Genomic DNA, 16,216 nt, shown 5'->3' on the forward strand with positions numbered 1-16,216 from the left:
AGATGATCTAAAGCTCTCTCTGCTCAGGTCAGATGATCTAAGGCTCTCTCTGCTCAGGTGAGATGATCTAAGGCTCTCTCTGCTCAGGTGAGATGATCTAAGGCTCTCTCTGCTCAGGTGAGATGATCTAAGGCTCTCTGCTCAGGTGAGATGATCTAAAGCTCTCTGCACAGGTGAGATGATCTAAGGCTCTCTCTGCTCAGGCGAGATGATCTAAAGCTCTCTGCTCAGGTGAGATGATCTAAAGCTCTCTGCTCAGGTGAGATGATCTAAGGCTCTCTCTGCTCAGGTGAGATGATCTAAGGCTCTCTCTGCTCAGGTGAGATGATCTAAGGCTCTCTCTGCTCAGGTGAGATGATCTAAGGCTCTCTCTGCTCAGGTGAGATGATCTAAGGCTCTCTGCTCAGGTGAGATGATCTAAGGCTCTCTGCACAGGTGAGATGATCTAAAGCTCTCTGCTCAGGCGAGATGATCTAAGGCTCTCTCTGCTCAGGCGAGATGATCTAAGGCTCTCTCTGCTCAGGCGAGATGATCTAAAGCTCTCTGCTCAGGCGAGATGATCTAAGGCTCTCTCTGCTCAGGTGAGATGATCTAAGGCTCTCTGCTCAGGTGAGATGATCTAAAGCTCTCTGCACAGGTGAGATGATCTAAGGCTCTCTCTGCTCAGGCGAGATGATCTAAAGCTCTCTCTGCTCAGGTCAGATGATCTAAGGCTCTCTCTGCTCAGGTGAGATGATCTAAGGCTCTCTCTGCTCAGGTGAGATGATCTAAGGCTCTCTCTGCTCAGGTGAGATGATCTAAGGCTCTCTGCTCAGGTGAGATGATCTAAAGCTCTCTGCACAGGTGAGATGATCTAAGGCTCTCTCTGCTCAGGCGAGATGATCTAAAGCTCTCTGCTCAGGCGAGATGATCTAAAGCTCTCTGCTCAGGTGAGATGATCTAAGGCTCTCTCTGCTCAGGTGAGATGATCTAAGGCTCTCTCTGCTCAGGTGAGATGATCTAAGGCTCTCTCTGCTCAGGTGAGATGATCTAAGGCTCTCTCTGCTCAGGTGAGATGATCTAAGGCTCTCTGCTCAGGTGAGATGATCTAAGGCTCTCTGCACAGGTGAGATGATCTAAAGCTCTCTGCTCAGGCGAGATGATCTAAGGCTCTCTCTGCTCAGGCGAGATGATCTAAGGCTCTCTCTGCTCAGGCGAGATGATCTAAAGCTCTCTGCTCAGGCGAGATGATCTAAAGCTCTCTGCTCAGGTGAGATGATCTAAAGCTCTCTGCTCAGGTGAGATGATCTAAAGCACTCTGCTCAGGTGAGATGATCTAAAGCTCTCTGCTCAGGTGAGATGATCTAAAGCTCTCTGCTCAGGTGAGATGATCTAAAGCTCTCTGCTCAGGTGAGATGATCTAAAGCTCTCTGCTCAGGTGAGATGATCTAAAGCTCTCTGCTCAGGTGAGATGATCTAAAGCTCTCTGCTCAGGTGAGATGATCTAAAGCTCTCTGCTCAGGTGAGATGATCTAAAGCTCTCTGCTCAGGTGAGATGATCTAAAGCTCTCTGCTCAGGTGAGATGATCTAAAGCTCTCTGCTCAGGTGAGATGATCTAAAGCTCTCTCTGCTCAGGTGAGATGATCTAAGGCTCTCTCTGCTCAGGTGAGATGATCTAAGGCTCTCTCTGCTCAGGTGAGATGATCTAAGGCTCTCTGCTCAGGTGAGATGATCTAAGGCTCTCTGCACAGGTGAGATGATCTAAAGCTCTCTGCACAGGTGAGATGATCTAAAGCTCTCTGCTCAGGCGAGATGATCTAAGGCTCTCTCTGCTCAGGCGAGATGATCTAAGGCTCTCTCTGCTCAGGCGAGATGATCTAAAGCTCTCTGCTCAGGCGAGATGATCTAAAGCTCTCTGCTCAGGTGAGATGATCTAAAGCTCTCTGCTCAGGTGAGATGATCTAAAGCACTCTGCTCAGGTGAGATGATCTAAAGCTCTCTGCTCAGGTGAGATGATCTAAAGCTCTCTGCTCAGGTGAGATGATCTAAAGCTCTCTGCTCAGGTGAGATGATCTAAAGCTCTCTGCTCAGGTGAGATGATCTAAAGCTCTCTGCTCAGGTGAGATGATCTAAAGCTCTCTGCTCAGGTGAGATGATCTAAAGCTCTCTGCTCAGGTGAGATGATCTAAAGCTCTCTGCTCAGGTGAGATGATCTAAAGCTCTCTGCTCAGGTGAGATGATCTAAAGCTCTCTGCTCAGGTGAGATGATCTAAAGCTCTCTGCTCAGGTGAGATGATCTAAAGCTCTCTGCTCAGGTGAGATGATCTAAAGCTCTCTGCTCAGGTGAGATGATCTAAAGCTCTCTGCTCAGGTGAGATGATCTAAAGCTCTCTGCTCAGGTGAGATGATCTAAAGCTCTCTGCTCAGGTGCGATGATCTAAAGCTCTCTGCTCAGGTGAGATGATCTAAAGCTCTCTGCTCAGGTGAGATGATCTAAAGCTCTCTGCTCAGGTGAGATGATCTAAAGCTCTCTGCTCAGGTGCGATGATCTAAAGCTCTCTGCTCAGGTGACATGATCTAAAGCTCTCTACTCAGGTGAGATGATCTAAAGCTCTCTGCTCTGGTGAGATGATCTAAAGCTCTCTGCTCAGGTGAGATGATCTAAAGCTCTCTGCTCAGGTGAAATGATCTAAAGCTCTCTGCTCAGGTGAAATGATCTAAAATGATCCTCCTGCACTGTGAGATCCCTAGAGAAATTCTTAAATAGGCAGATTTTGCTATACTTTCCAAGTGGCGTTCCCTGCATTTCTGTATGTAAAGGAGAGACTAGCCCAGCGCAATATAGCACTACATGACATGACAGTTCTGCTGCATTTACACTTTGTGTTTTATATTACTTTACACTTCAGATTAAAGGGACAGTATACACCAATTTTCATATAACTGCATGTAATAGACACTACTATAAAGAATAATATGCACAAATACTGATATAAAAATCCAGTATAAAACCGTTTAAAAACTTACTTAGAAGCTTACAGTTTACCTCTGTTTAAAAGGTTACTGGAACACCCACTGAAAGTGGGAAATAGCAGACACTCCCCCTCCCCTTGCATATGAAAAGGCTCTTTACAGAAACAGGAGCAAGCTGGAATAGGTATACGTCAGTATTCTCCTAAAACTTTGGGGCTTGGTTAGGAGTCTGAAAATCAGAGCAATGTTATTTAAAAATAGGCAAAACTACAGACATCCATTTTTAAAACAAAAAAAAAAATCTGTATGGGCTATATAAATGGATCATCTACAAAACATTTATGCAAAGAAAAATCTAGTGTATAATGTCCCTTTAAGTTGTATTACATTTAAACTTTGCACTTTCTGTTTTGTATACAGCAATGTATTTAGGATTGTGATTTTACAAATTCTTATTATGCTTTCACAGTTTGTGTAACGTTAATAAATTAGGCTCATACTTTATATATTTAAGTTTATCTTTTACAAATTATATTGCACTTATTTATTTCTTCTTTTAAAATAAAGCTGAAGAACTGTCAGCTTCTGTTTCGCAGCAAGCTTTATTACTTCCTATGGGAACAATAAGCAAAAATGATCTAGTATGGAGATAAATTATAGTGCAGACATCACAGGCGCTGAACTCATTGAATTCTATAAGAAAAAGGGGAGGAAGCTGGAAGTCCCACAGAGAGATGCCTTCTATAGAGAGTAATGGAGCTCTCTTGGATACAAAGTTTCACAGGGGAGTAGAAGGTAACTGGAGACCACCTAGGGCTGATATAAAGGGGCCGATTTATCAAGGGCCAAATGGCCCCTGATGCCCCTGTTTCCGCGCGAGCATTTCAGGCTCGCAGGAAACAGCAGTTAAGAACAGTCTTAAGACCGCTGCTCCTTAACTTGTCCGCTGCCTTTGACGCTGTGGACATCAATCCGCCCAATCGTATACGGTCAGGTTGATTGACATAGAATCTGCAGTGGGCGGCATTGCACAAGCAGTTCACCAGAACTGCTTGTGCAATGTTTAATGCCGACAGCGTATGCTGTCTGCATTCAGCGATGTCTCTCGGACATGATCCGCTGAGCGGACAATGTCGGACACTTGGTAAATTGGCCCCAAAGGCTCCATTTTCATCAATTACAAATGAAACTGAAATGTCGTCATTACAATTTAAACTGCTTTTGCCTATAGTTCAGTATTTATTACTTTTCGGTCAGCTATATAAATGTACTTTTGAGCAAACTTCACCTGCATACAGTTGTTGAGAAAATTCAGTGAGACCAGTTTGTTATAAAATGCTTACAGCATTTCATAAGACTTGTTATAGAGAGCTTCAGACATACCATGGGAACTCCCCTGTTTAGCCCAGGAAACACCCCTGTCCCTTGGACTTTCTGAAGCTGTGTTTTATTATACAATAGAAAAAATGCCAAGTGCAATGTAAGTTGGAAAAGATAAACAAAAATATGCAAAGTATGATCCTAATTTGTTAAAGTAACACAGAAACTTAGAATACAATCAGAATTTGTAAAATCCATGCTGGATCTAAGTCTAAATTTATTAAAATAGAAAGTGCAAAACTTGAATGTAATAATACTGAAATAACCCATTCTGAAGTGTAAAGTAATATAAAATACAATGCACAAAGTGTAATTGCAACAAAACATATTGCACTGGGCTTGTCTCTTCTTCAGACACAGAAACGGGAGATCTCACAAATCTGGAGTTTCATCTCTTTTCTTGGTTACTCAGAGAGTTCAGCCCCTGTGAAGTCTGCACTACAACTTCTCTCTAAGCAGGAGAATCCGATCATCAAGTATTGGCCTTCGAGTAAACAGTAAAAACCGTAAATAATTAGACAGAGAAGATAATGAGGTCTGCTTTTTCCTGCTAGCTCAAACCATTTTCAAACGTTATTTCATAAACAAAATTATACCTAAAGGTACAATTTCCCATATATTTTAAACTGTTTAAACAAGTCATTGTAAACACATTAAGGGAAACACAATTATACAGGACACTTTACATGCATTTTATGTTAAAATATCAAAGTTGTTACTGTCCCTTCCTTGAAAATGAAGTTAAACACATAATTAAACTTGTGCACAGGAGCCAATACTGACTAGCACTCGGACAATAACTGGCCTCTGCGCATATGTAGCTCCTAACCAGCACACCAGCTGTGCCCTGCTCATGAGCAGCAAACACCCAAGTGATTCATTTTCCAGAAATTGCTCTGCTTATTGATCGCATTATCCTAGAAGCCTGCACTTATCATTGTCTTCAGAAAATAACAGATATATAAGAACCGTATATAGAAATTATGTCAACACCAACCCTGAATGTTTAAAAGGGACGTGGAATTCAATTTTATAAACTATTTTCCAATTCAACTGTATTATCACATTTACATAGTTCTTTTGGTGCCCTTGAGGTTTGTGCATGCGTCTAGAACACTATATGGCAGCAGTGTCTGCAATAATGTTATACATTATTGCAAACACTTAGCAAGAGAAGGACGTAAATCTGACAATAAAAGTAAACTAGAAAGTTGTGTATGCTCTATCTGAATCATAGATTGCGACTTCCATTTCACCTTAAAAGGACATACAACCCATATTTTTTTCTTTCATGATTCAGATAGAGCATGTGGTTTTAACAACTTTCTAATTTAATTCTATTATGTCATTTGTTTTGTTATCCTTTATATCCTTTGTTGAAATGGATATCTAGGAAGACTCAGGAGCTGCTGATTGGTGACTGAACATATATGCCTCATAATATTGGCTCACCTAATGCATTCAGCTAGCCCCCAGTAGTGCATTGCTGCTCCTTCAACAAAGGATACCAAGAGAATGAAGCAAATTATAACATTATAACAAAGTTTAACATTACTACAAACATTGTTGCAAATACTGCTGTCTTAGAGAGTTAAAGAAACATGCGCGCTCCTAAAAAAATGACCTAGATTTGCTCTTTAACAAAGGATACCAAAAGAATAATGCAATTTAATCAGGGGCGGAACAATTTTTTTCTAGCCTCCCAGCAATTGTTGTTCTAGTCTTCCCCCCCCCCCAACTCCTAACCGTCCCCCTAAACCCACCCCCTGCTGCCTGGACCATAGCGGAGCAGGCTTGCAAGATGCTCAATGCGCACAGGTTGCTCTGTGGCCTATCTCTACTCCCTGCCACTGGTCCTCAGCAGGTGATGCGGCCCACTGGACCTGAAAAGCTTGGCATATGGCGGGCCCCTCTTACCTGCGGGCCCCCAGCATTCAGGGTCAGGGTTTATGCCACTGAATTTAATAATAGATAATAATAATTTGGAACTTTTTTAAAAAAAAATGTCACTCTCTGTCTGAACCATGAAAGATTAATTTTGACTGCATTGTCCGTTTAAAAAAAAGAAGTATACCATAAATCCTGCAAAACACGCTAGTTATAGACAAAATAAAAATTAAGAGATTATATGTATATAGCAACAACAACTTCCTTGAATCAGATCAAAATATGTTTCACTTTTAAATATCTACTGAATAAAATATCGGTAAGAGTGAAGCTTTGCGTGTTAATCTTGCAGAGAAGGCACTCTGGGGACAAGATTGGTGTGAGTAATATATATAGCAGTGTGTCTATGGAAACGTAAGGCTGGCATATTATGTTCAGCTATTCGAAAACTGCCTTGTGCACAATTGTTTTTTTCTTCAAAATAAGCTAACAGATCTGTCAGGGAAGATTACGTCCAATTTTTTTACATCATCAACCACAATAAAAATGAAGCACCTCTCTACTTTCACCAGCAAGTTAAATATTTAAAAAAATACAGGATAAAATAAACTGTCAAAACAATTTAAGAGAGGTTCTTGAGTAATAATTAAGTGCTAATTAATTAATTAAAGAATTTTACACTTAAATAAATAATTGTTCCCCACTACGGGCTAGAGTACAATGGAGCGTTAATTTATTGTGCACCAGTGAATGGCAAATTCGCTCATTTACGGGCACGCGATAACCAGCCATTACAAGTGGCTGGTTATTGCTATCGCAAACTCTCGTTAGCAATTAGCGTTTCTAAAAATTAACCAGAAATCAGATCTCTGGTTAATTTTACAAAAGTGCCCCAAATGCCCTTTTAAGAAAACAAAACTGCACAAAGCAGTTTTAGGGGTTAAAGTTAGGGGAAAAAATAGCACTGAAAAGTGCCTTTACATAGCCGTCTATGGGGAATTGTGTGTTCCCTGTAAATATATATGTATATGGGCATTAATTCTTTAAACTTTAGAATCACTTTAAGCCAATTAAAAGTCGTAAATAAAAGTCGTAAATAAAACATTATCTATCTATCTATCTATCTATCTATCTCAGATCAAGTATACCAAACAACAGTGAACTCTGCAAGACCAAACTTTGCACCCTGGTAGTTATGCCTATGTTCAGAATAGTAAAAAATAAAAACCTTAAAGGAATAGTCTAGTCAAAAATAAATGTTCATGATTCAGATAGAGCATGCAATTTTAAGCAACTTTCTAATTTACTCCTATTATCAATTTTTCATTGTTCTCATTGTATCTTTATTTGAAAAAGCAAGAATGTAAACATAGGAGCCGGGACATTTTTGGTTCAGAATCTGGGTAGCACTTTCTGATTGGTGTCTAAATGTAGCCACCAATCCGCAAGCGCCACCCAGGTGCTTAACCAAAAATGGTCCGGCTTCTAAGCTTGCATTCAAATAAAGATAGCAAGAGAACAAACAAAAATTAATAATAGGAGTAAATTAGAAAGTTGCTTAAAATTGCATCACTATCTATATCATGAAAGTTTAATTTTGATTAGACTATTCCTTTAAATATAATCTGCGGTTTGTCTTCACTTCTGTTTAAATTTTGAAATTGTGACAAAGCACGACTGACAAGCTTATTGTTTTGCTTTATATCAAATCGAGCTTATCCCTAATGCAGAAAAATATCTTCAGTTTCTTATCGTGTTCGCTTACCTTAGCTCTTCCAGTGCTCTGAAGAATGTGAACTAATGCACAAGCCATCTCTTCCTTGTTCTTGACGCTGATTACTGGTTCAAGTACAGAACATAGCATAGTGTAGTTTATGGTAATAAATTCTGCAAACTCCTTGTACTGCTCCATAGGTAGAATAGTAATAGTCTGGTATCTGGACTTAATACGAATTGAAGGCCCACCAGTCTTGCCTTTATTTGTGGTAGGAGTACTCACAGGGTACCACTTTTCCACAAACTGTCGCCCAGTGACACTCCCCATAGGAATATTTACAAGTCCCACATAGTTATTTTTATCCTTTTTTTTCTTCTTCTCTACATCCTTATAAATATGAACGGTGATATTGTGCAGGGCTGGTAAACCATAAAATTCAAAGTGCTCGCCCCAAAAGATGTTGTCCGCTTTGGTTTTGCTTGTGGTGCGGGCAAAGAGTGTATCGTCCAGACAAAGTTCACAGAAGTATTTCTTCTTTGGGGCCAGATCTTTGGCCTCAATGATCCACAAGCGCAGAACATTCTCAGCACGACGACAATTATCCTGTAAGAAAAAGGAAATTTATTGTGCTACTCTGGGTAAACTGATATTTGTTAAAGGGGCATTATATTACACAGGACTACACAAGAGGATGCCTGGTACATAAATTATTTTTAACCCATTTTGTAGATGCCAAACATGAACACATTATATATATATATATATATATATATATATATATATATATATATATATATATATATATATATATATATATATATATATGTATAATATACACACACATATATATTAATATATATATATATATATAAACTTTTTCACAAACTATGGGTTTCTCACTGAAACTATTTACAAACAACTACTGCAGTCATATGACAAATGGTTATAAAAGCTTCTCTGGGGTCCCCTTTGTTCAGAAACAGCAGACATGCATGGCCTTGCCATTGCTTTTTGGGAATTAGAATGTCGCCAATTGCAGCAGCGCACCATACTTGAAATTCCTGGCAGTGAATGGGTTAATCAATTAGCCTTCCTACCTGATAACTCCCACTGTGATCCCTACCTGATCCCTCTCAAACAGCTCCCCCCACCCCACTGGTCACTACCATCTTAGGTACTGGCAGACAGTCTGCTAGCATTATTATTATTTTCTTCTCACAGTGTAGTGATCCTTCCTGAACACTCCCAACTCCCTGATCCCCCCAAACAGCTCTTTGACCCTCCCCATATTACTATTGGAGGCCATCTTAGGAAATGGCAGCTGTCTGTCAGTACCCAGCTTTTTTTTTTTTTGGTTTATTATTATTTTTTATTTATTTCATCATTTATTGTTTTTCCTGTAGTGTAGTGGTGCCCACCTCCTTCATGTTTTAATTTGTCTACAAAAAATCCATAAAAGTCTATAATGGTGGATTTTGTAACCCCCCCCCCCCCAAGAACATACATTCATTATATATGAGAGAATGAGAGAGAGAATGAGAGAGAGAGAGAGAGAGAGAGAGAGAGAATGAGAGAGAGAGAGAGAGAGAGAATGAGAGAATGAGAGAGAGAGAGAGACACAATATCTCATGTCATTTAGGCAATATTTACATATCATAATATGGTAAAATATTCGACATGCTACCTTAAGGTAGTTTTATGTTGTGTATAGTACAGTACTGTAATCAGTATAGACTACAATTTGCATTTAGAATACAAAAAAACAAACCAAAGACACAGGTACTTTAATCGTTTTATTTTTTATTAAACAAATATTAATAAAATTGTCTGGATTTTAGAATAATTCCGGATATTGGATTTTCAGATTTGGGGATTTGTACTTGTAGATGCCAGCAGCTTGGAATTTATAAATATTCAACATAACCTAAACCAGCTGTGAGAAACCCAAGAACTGGATATGTTAATAAAATGAAAATAATGTCATTTGCTTGTTGCCTATAAAACAAATCTCATTGTTTTCTGATGTCCTTATCAGGATTTCATCTCAACAGCATAACTAATCGAAATACACATGACTTAGGAATTTATAATAAAGAAAAAGTCTTACAAAATTTCAATTAGAAGACAAATAGTTCCTACTCTGTTACTTCTGTGTTGCTTATAAACAAAGATTCAATAACATTAAAAACGCATGTAGTGAATCAGGTAAAGCAGATACCATATATGGTAATATTCGCCTAGATTACGAGTGTTGCGCTAACTGCAGCTCAAGCGCAGTATGTTTTTTTTGTTAGGCTCCCTCGCGGGTCTTTAGCCTTTATAGCCTCACCAGTCCATGTTATTAAATATTATTTAACATACCGCACTTGTGCTGCAGTTAGTGTACCACTCGTAATCTAGGCGATAGTTATTATTATATAAAAGCAAATACTGCTTGACCTTTTGACAATAAATAGAGCATTTATAGCTCCTTTCTTCACCGTTCTCTCGTTTACCTTGTTTGGTAGGATAGTGCGGCGTAGGTTTTCCATCCACTTATCTCTTTCAGCCGCAGACGAGCAGCTGAAACATTTACTGCCACTCGAGTAGGTAACCTGGGTGAGGAAAAAAACAACAAATTATTTTCACTTATTTATAATCATCATATTCAGATGCAATATTACAATTAGTATGGTGATTACATTATAGCATTTACAAAAATACATTTTTAAACAACTTTCACATTTTGCTTCTATTATTATATTTTGCTTCATTCTCTTGGTATCCTTTGTTGAAGAACCAGTAAAGCGATACTGCAAGCTATCTCAACACATTGGGTGAACCAAAAACAAGAGGCATATGTGTGCATCTACCAAGGAGCAGCTAAGCAAATTAGATCATCAAAATAAATTGGAAAGTTGTTTAAAATGTTATGTTTTATCTGAATCATGAAGATTTAATTTTGACTTTCCTATCCCTTTAAACAAAAAGTAACGCAGTAGTATCCTGTGAAGTACCAATGGTGACTTTTTTTTTTTTACAGAAGAGAAGCAAAAATGTATAATGACTTTACATTTCCTTTACCTCAAAGCAGAAGTCCTGTCCGAGGATGCTGCTGTGAAGTGGTTTTACAAGAACTTTATCCTCTGTTCCCAAATCCAAGGCTTCTACTGCGCTTCCTGGGCTCAGCAATGACTCATGGGAACGAGATTCTTTCAGTTTAGGTAACCCACGTGACCTGCATCAAAAAGGTTACAATTGAAACTTTTAGTAATTCTATATACTGTGAAATATCCATGCATGTTCTCTATAAATTTGTTTCATGTATTGATGACAAATACAACTCACAGCAATGGTGTATTTAGGTTTTGTGCCGCCCTAGGCACTCAAAATTCTGCTGCTCCCCACCCATGGTTTTAGGCCTTTTTTGGCCAGAATATGTTTTGTTCAGGGAATAATGTGAATTTTTTTTATGGCATTTCCCAGACACACACACATTATACACATATACACGCAGAGTCACACACACATATACACATACACACAGTCCCACACACACAGTCCCAAACATATACACAGTTATACACACACACAGTCACAGACAAACATACACACACAGTCCCCAACACATACACACACAGTTATACACACACACAGTCACAGACAAACATACACACACAGTCCCCAACACATACACACACAGTTATACACACACACAGTCACAGACAAACATACACACACAGTCCCAGACACACAGTCCCAAACATATACACAGTTATACACACACACAGTCCCAAACACATACACAGGGTTATACACACACACACACACACACACACACAGTCACAGACAAACATACACACAGTCCCAAACACATACACACACAGTCCCAGACACACACAGTTATACTTACACACAGTCTCAGACACACACACATATACACGCACAGTCACACACACACAGTTATACACACACACAGTCCCAGACAAATATACACACACAGTCCCAAACACATGCACACACAGTCCCACACATACATACATACATATACACACAGTCCCAGACACATACACACATAGTTATATACACACAGATATACACATACACAGTCCTAGACACATACACACAAACATATACACACAGTCCCAGACACATAGACACAGTTATACACATATACACACACATACACACAGTCCTAGACACATATACACAGTCATACACCTACACACACAGTCACAAATACATACACACAGAGTTATACATACACACACACACACAGTTATACACATACACACACACAGTTATACACACACAGTCCCAGACACATAGACACATAGTTATACACATATACACACACATACACACAGTCCCAGACACATAGACACATAGTTATACACATATACACACACATACACACAGTCCTAGACACATACACACAGTCATACACATACACACACAGTCACAAATACATACACACAGAGTTATACACACACACACACAGTTATACACATACACACACACACACATATACACACACAGTCCTAGACACATACACACATATCTATTTCTGCAATATATATATATATATATATATATATATATATATCTATTTCTGCAATATATATATATATATCTATTTCTGCAATATATATATATATATATATATCTATTTCTGCAATATATATATATATATCTATTTCTGCAATATATATATATATATATATATATATATATATATATATATATATATATACATACACACATATATACACATATACAGGTAGCCCTCAGTTTACGCCGGGGTTAGGTTCCAGAAGGAATGGTTGTAAATCGAAACCGTTGCAAATTGAAATCCAGTTTATAAAGTAAGTCAATGGAAAGTGAGGGAGTTAGGTTCCAGGCCCCTCTCAAAATTGTCATAAGTAACACCTAATACATTATTTTTAAAGCTTTGAAATGAAGACTTTAAATGCAAAACCACATTATAAACCTAATAAAATAATCACACAACACAGAATATATAATTAAACTAAGTTAAATAAACAAAAACATTTGCTAAACAGCATTATAAACCTAAAAAAATAATCACACAACACAGACTTCACTTGAATTTTTCTGCAAACAGTTATTTCTATGCATTCCAATCTGGACTGATTTATAGACAGGAAGATGTTGTTCCTTTGAAATCTGCTCGATAGCTCAGGTCTAGTTAAACTGATTAATTTCAGCTAGCTTGGCTTTGCTGCAACACAAGCGGAAAGCTCCACCTACTGGCTATTTTAATAAATGCACTGCTTCTAAAACCCACAAAAACAGATTTCTTGAAACAATACATACCCAAATACAATACTAAGCGCTGAAAGCCAACAGAACTAAAGGCAATAGCTAGCTGGAAAAAACAAAGGTTCAGAGCTACCTCTGTTAGCTTCATGTGCAGTCTCTAATTATATCCCCTAGATTGTAAGCTCTTTGGGCAAAATCTCCCATTATATATACCTGTATAAATAATACTTCTAAAATAACTGTAAGCTTCTTACAACTATAGCCACAAAAAAAGTGCTGCACCCTCCCAATTTGCTACCCTAGGCCAAAATACGCCCCTGACTCGCAGCATTGTAAACCAGATAAATACCAACACTAAAACTGGAAAAGCGTGTTCAATATACCAGAGAGAAATTAACAATTTAACTCCTTAGAAATTAAAGAAGCTCATCCAACAAGAATTCCAGACTATATTTATTTGACAACCCATCAAAAGCAATAACACAAGGGGTATATAAAAAGAACACAGCCAAACAAGGTCGTCATCTTAAAGGGACAGTCTACACCAGAATATTAATTGTTTAAAAAGATAGATATTCCCTTTATTACCCATTCCCTAGTTTTGTACAGCCAACACAGTAATATTAATACACTTTGTACCTCTGTGATTAGCTTGTATCTAAGCCTCTGTAAACTGCCCCTTATTTCAGGTCTTTTGACAGACTTGCATTTTAGCCAATCAGTGCTGGCTCCACGTGCATGAGCACAGTTTTATCTATATGAAACACATGAACTAACACCTTCTAGTGGCGAAAAGCTGTCAAAATGCCCTAAGATGAGAGGTGGCCTTCAAGGGCTTAGAAATTAGCATATGAACCTTCTAGGTTTAGCTTTCAACTAAGAATACCAAGAGAACAAAGCAAAATTAGTGATAGATGTAAATTTGAAAAGTGTTTAAAATTACATGCCCTATCTGAATAATGAAAGTTTGTTTTGGACTAGACTGTCCCTTTAAGCATTTTGTGCTGCTGTTACGGACACTTTATGGCAGATAACTAGCAATGTAAGCACACATGGTTAAAAAAACAAACAATTGGAATCAGTACATGAGTTTTAGAACCTTGTCAATAATACTTCTGTCGATTAAAAGGATGTGAACATATTTTTCTTTCTTTCATGATTCAGAACGGGAACGCATTTTTAAGCAACTTTACAATTACTCCAAATATCAATTTTATTTTATTCTCTTGGTATCCTTTGTTGAAGGAGCAACAAAGCACCTAGCTAAACACATCAGTAAGCCAATGACAAAGAGCAAACTGTGTGCAACCACCAATCAGCAGCTAGCAGTCAGCTCCTGAGCCTACTTAGTTATGCTTTTCAACAAAAGGATACAGAGTGAACCAAGTAAATTAGACAATAATTGGAAAGTTGTTTGAAACTGTTTGGGTTTTTATGTCCCTTTAAGGCGGTAAGGCAATCACTATAACCTCAATTACATGTTTTTAAAATACATTTTTGTAAATTTTCACAGAGAATCCAAAAAAAGCATAATAGAGGAAGTAATTAGGGATTACATAGTGTAAAGGTATTTGTAATATATCGCCTAACATCCACTATGGAATTTAAGATATTTCACTTAATTGTATTGACCTTGGTGGCAACAATACTGCAAAGATAAAAATATATAAGGGTAGTAAACATACTCAGAAAATTCCCACAGATCTGAAAGAAAGAAAGAAAGAAACAAAGTGGCATCTGTCAAAATGTTATCTCCTACCAGACTCATAATATGGAGAAAATGTATCATGCTGCATATCTGCATATTCTGTGACCTTGCGGTGCACAAGGGAGCTCTTGTGTAATCTTAAATTTCGCCAAATGATGCTGCATCACAAGTGACAATTGCGGGTAGACAGGTAAGAATGTGTCCGTCTGTAGCTTGAAATCTTTTATTCTGTATGAACTTTGTGCACTGCTATTGAGTTCTAGACTAATCTCACTTTAGCCTTCCTGTTTCCAGTTTAACAGATATTTATGTTAGTGCAAAAACACAAAAAAGCCAATGAGAAGAGGCATATATGTGCAGCCACCAATCAGCAGTTTCGGAGCATACCTAGGTAAACTTTTCAACAAAGGATACAAAGAGAACTTGGCAAATTAGATAATAGAAATAAATCAGAAAGTTGTTTAATATTGCATTTGCTATCTGAATCATGAAAGAAAAAAATTGAGTTTCATGTCCCTTTAAGGTAATAAATTATGAATTAATTATTACACCATAATAAAAATGACAAAAAGGACAAATTCCCACACACACAATCATTAGTTTATATCACTTCATATGCAAAGTACGATCCCTGTTTAAATCAATTCTGTGATTAAAGGTGACAGAATCTAGACTAATTCTACAATAATGACTATAAAAGGTGGAAGAAAGAATATACAGTAAAATTACAGAATTTTTTTATATACTGCTAACTATATGTTATGATTTAAGTTTTCATGAAATAAAAATGTAACTTATTATTTGGCAAGAACATGCAATTAGTTTTCATACTGAAACATTTTCTTGCCACCATCTCTAGATCATACAGTGACACTTTGCTTATGAGGTCTATACATTTAACACAATTATACTTAAATGGGCATATACACCAATTTTGATTTAATTGCATGTACTGTAAAATACACTACACTAAAGAATAATATGCACAGATAATGATCTAAAAATCCAGCATAAAACCTTTTAAAAACCTACTTCAAAGCTCTCAATTTAGCACTGCTGATGAGATTAGCCTGGGACACCCACTGAAAAGGGCTGAGAGCAGACCCCCCACCCTGCATATGAAAAGACCCATTATACAAACAGAAGCAGTCTGAAGTCTGTATACATCAGTATACATCTAAAACGTTGGGGCTTGGTTAGGAGTCTGAAAACCAGCACAATGTTATTTAAGAATAAGCAAAACTATACATTGTTACAAAAACACTCCCCAGATGGGCTATAGAAATGGATCATCTACAAAACATTTATG

At 37.8% G+C, this 16,216-nt stretch overlaps 1 protein-coding gene across 4 annotated transcripts in view; it reads right to left on the minus strand.

Annotated features, from left to right (window-relative positions):
- Window positions 1–16,216, minus strand: part of RASAL2 (RAS protein activator like 2) — a 516,482-nt gene that overhangs the window by 77,372 nt on the left and 422,894 nt on the right. For all 4 annotated transcript variants that reach the window (XM_053693294.1, XM_053693295.1, XM_053693293.1 and 1 more), the window contains 3 exons: window positions 11,001–11,154; window positions 10,433–10,531; window positions 7,986–8,540 (listed from right to left, as the gene is read on the minus strand). In XM_053693294.1, coding sequence (XP_053549269.1) covers window positions 7,986–8,540; window positions 10,433–10,531; window positions 11,001–11,154 — 808 coding nt within the window. The remainder of the gene's footprint in view (window positions 1–7,985; window positions 8,541–10,432; window positions 10,532–11,000; window positions 11,155–16,216) is intronic.

The sequence above is a fragment of the Bombina bombina genome, chromosome 10 (genome assembly GCF_027579735.1).
Source record: "Bombina bombina isolate aBomBom1 chromosome 10, aBomBom1.pri, whole genome shotgun sequence".
NCBI lineage: Eukaryota > Metazoa > Chordata > Amphibia > Anura > Bombinatoridae > Bombina > Bombina bombina.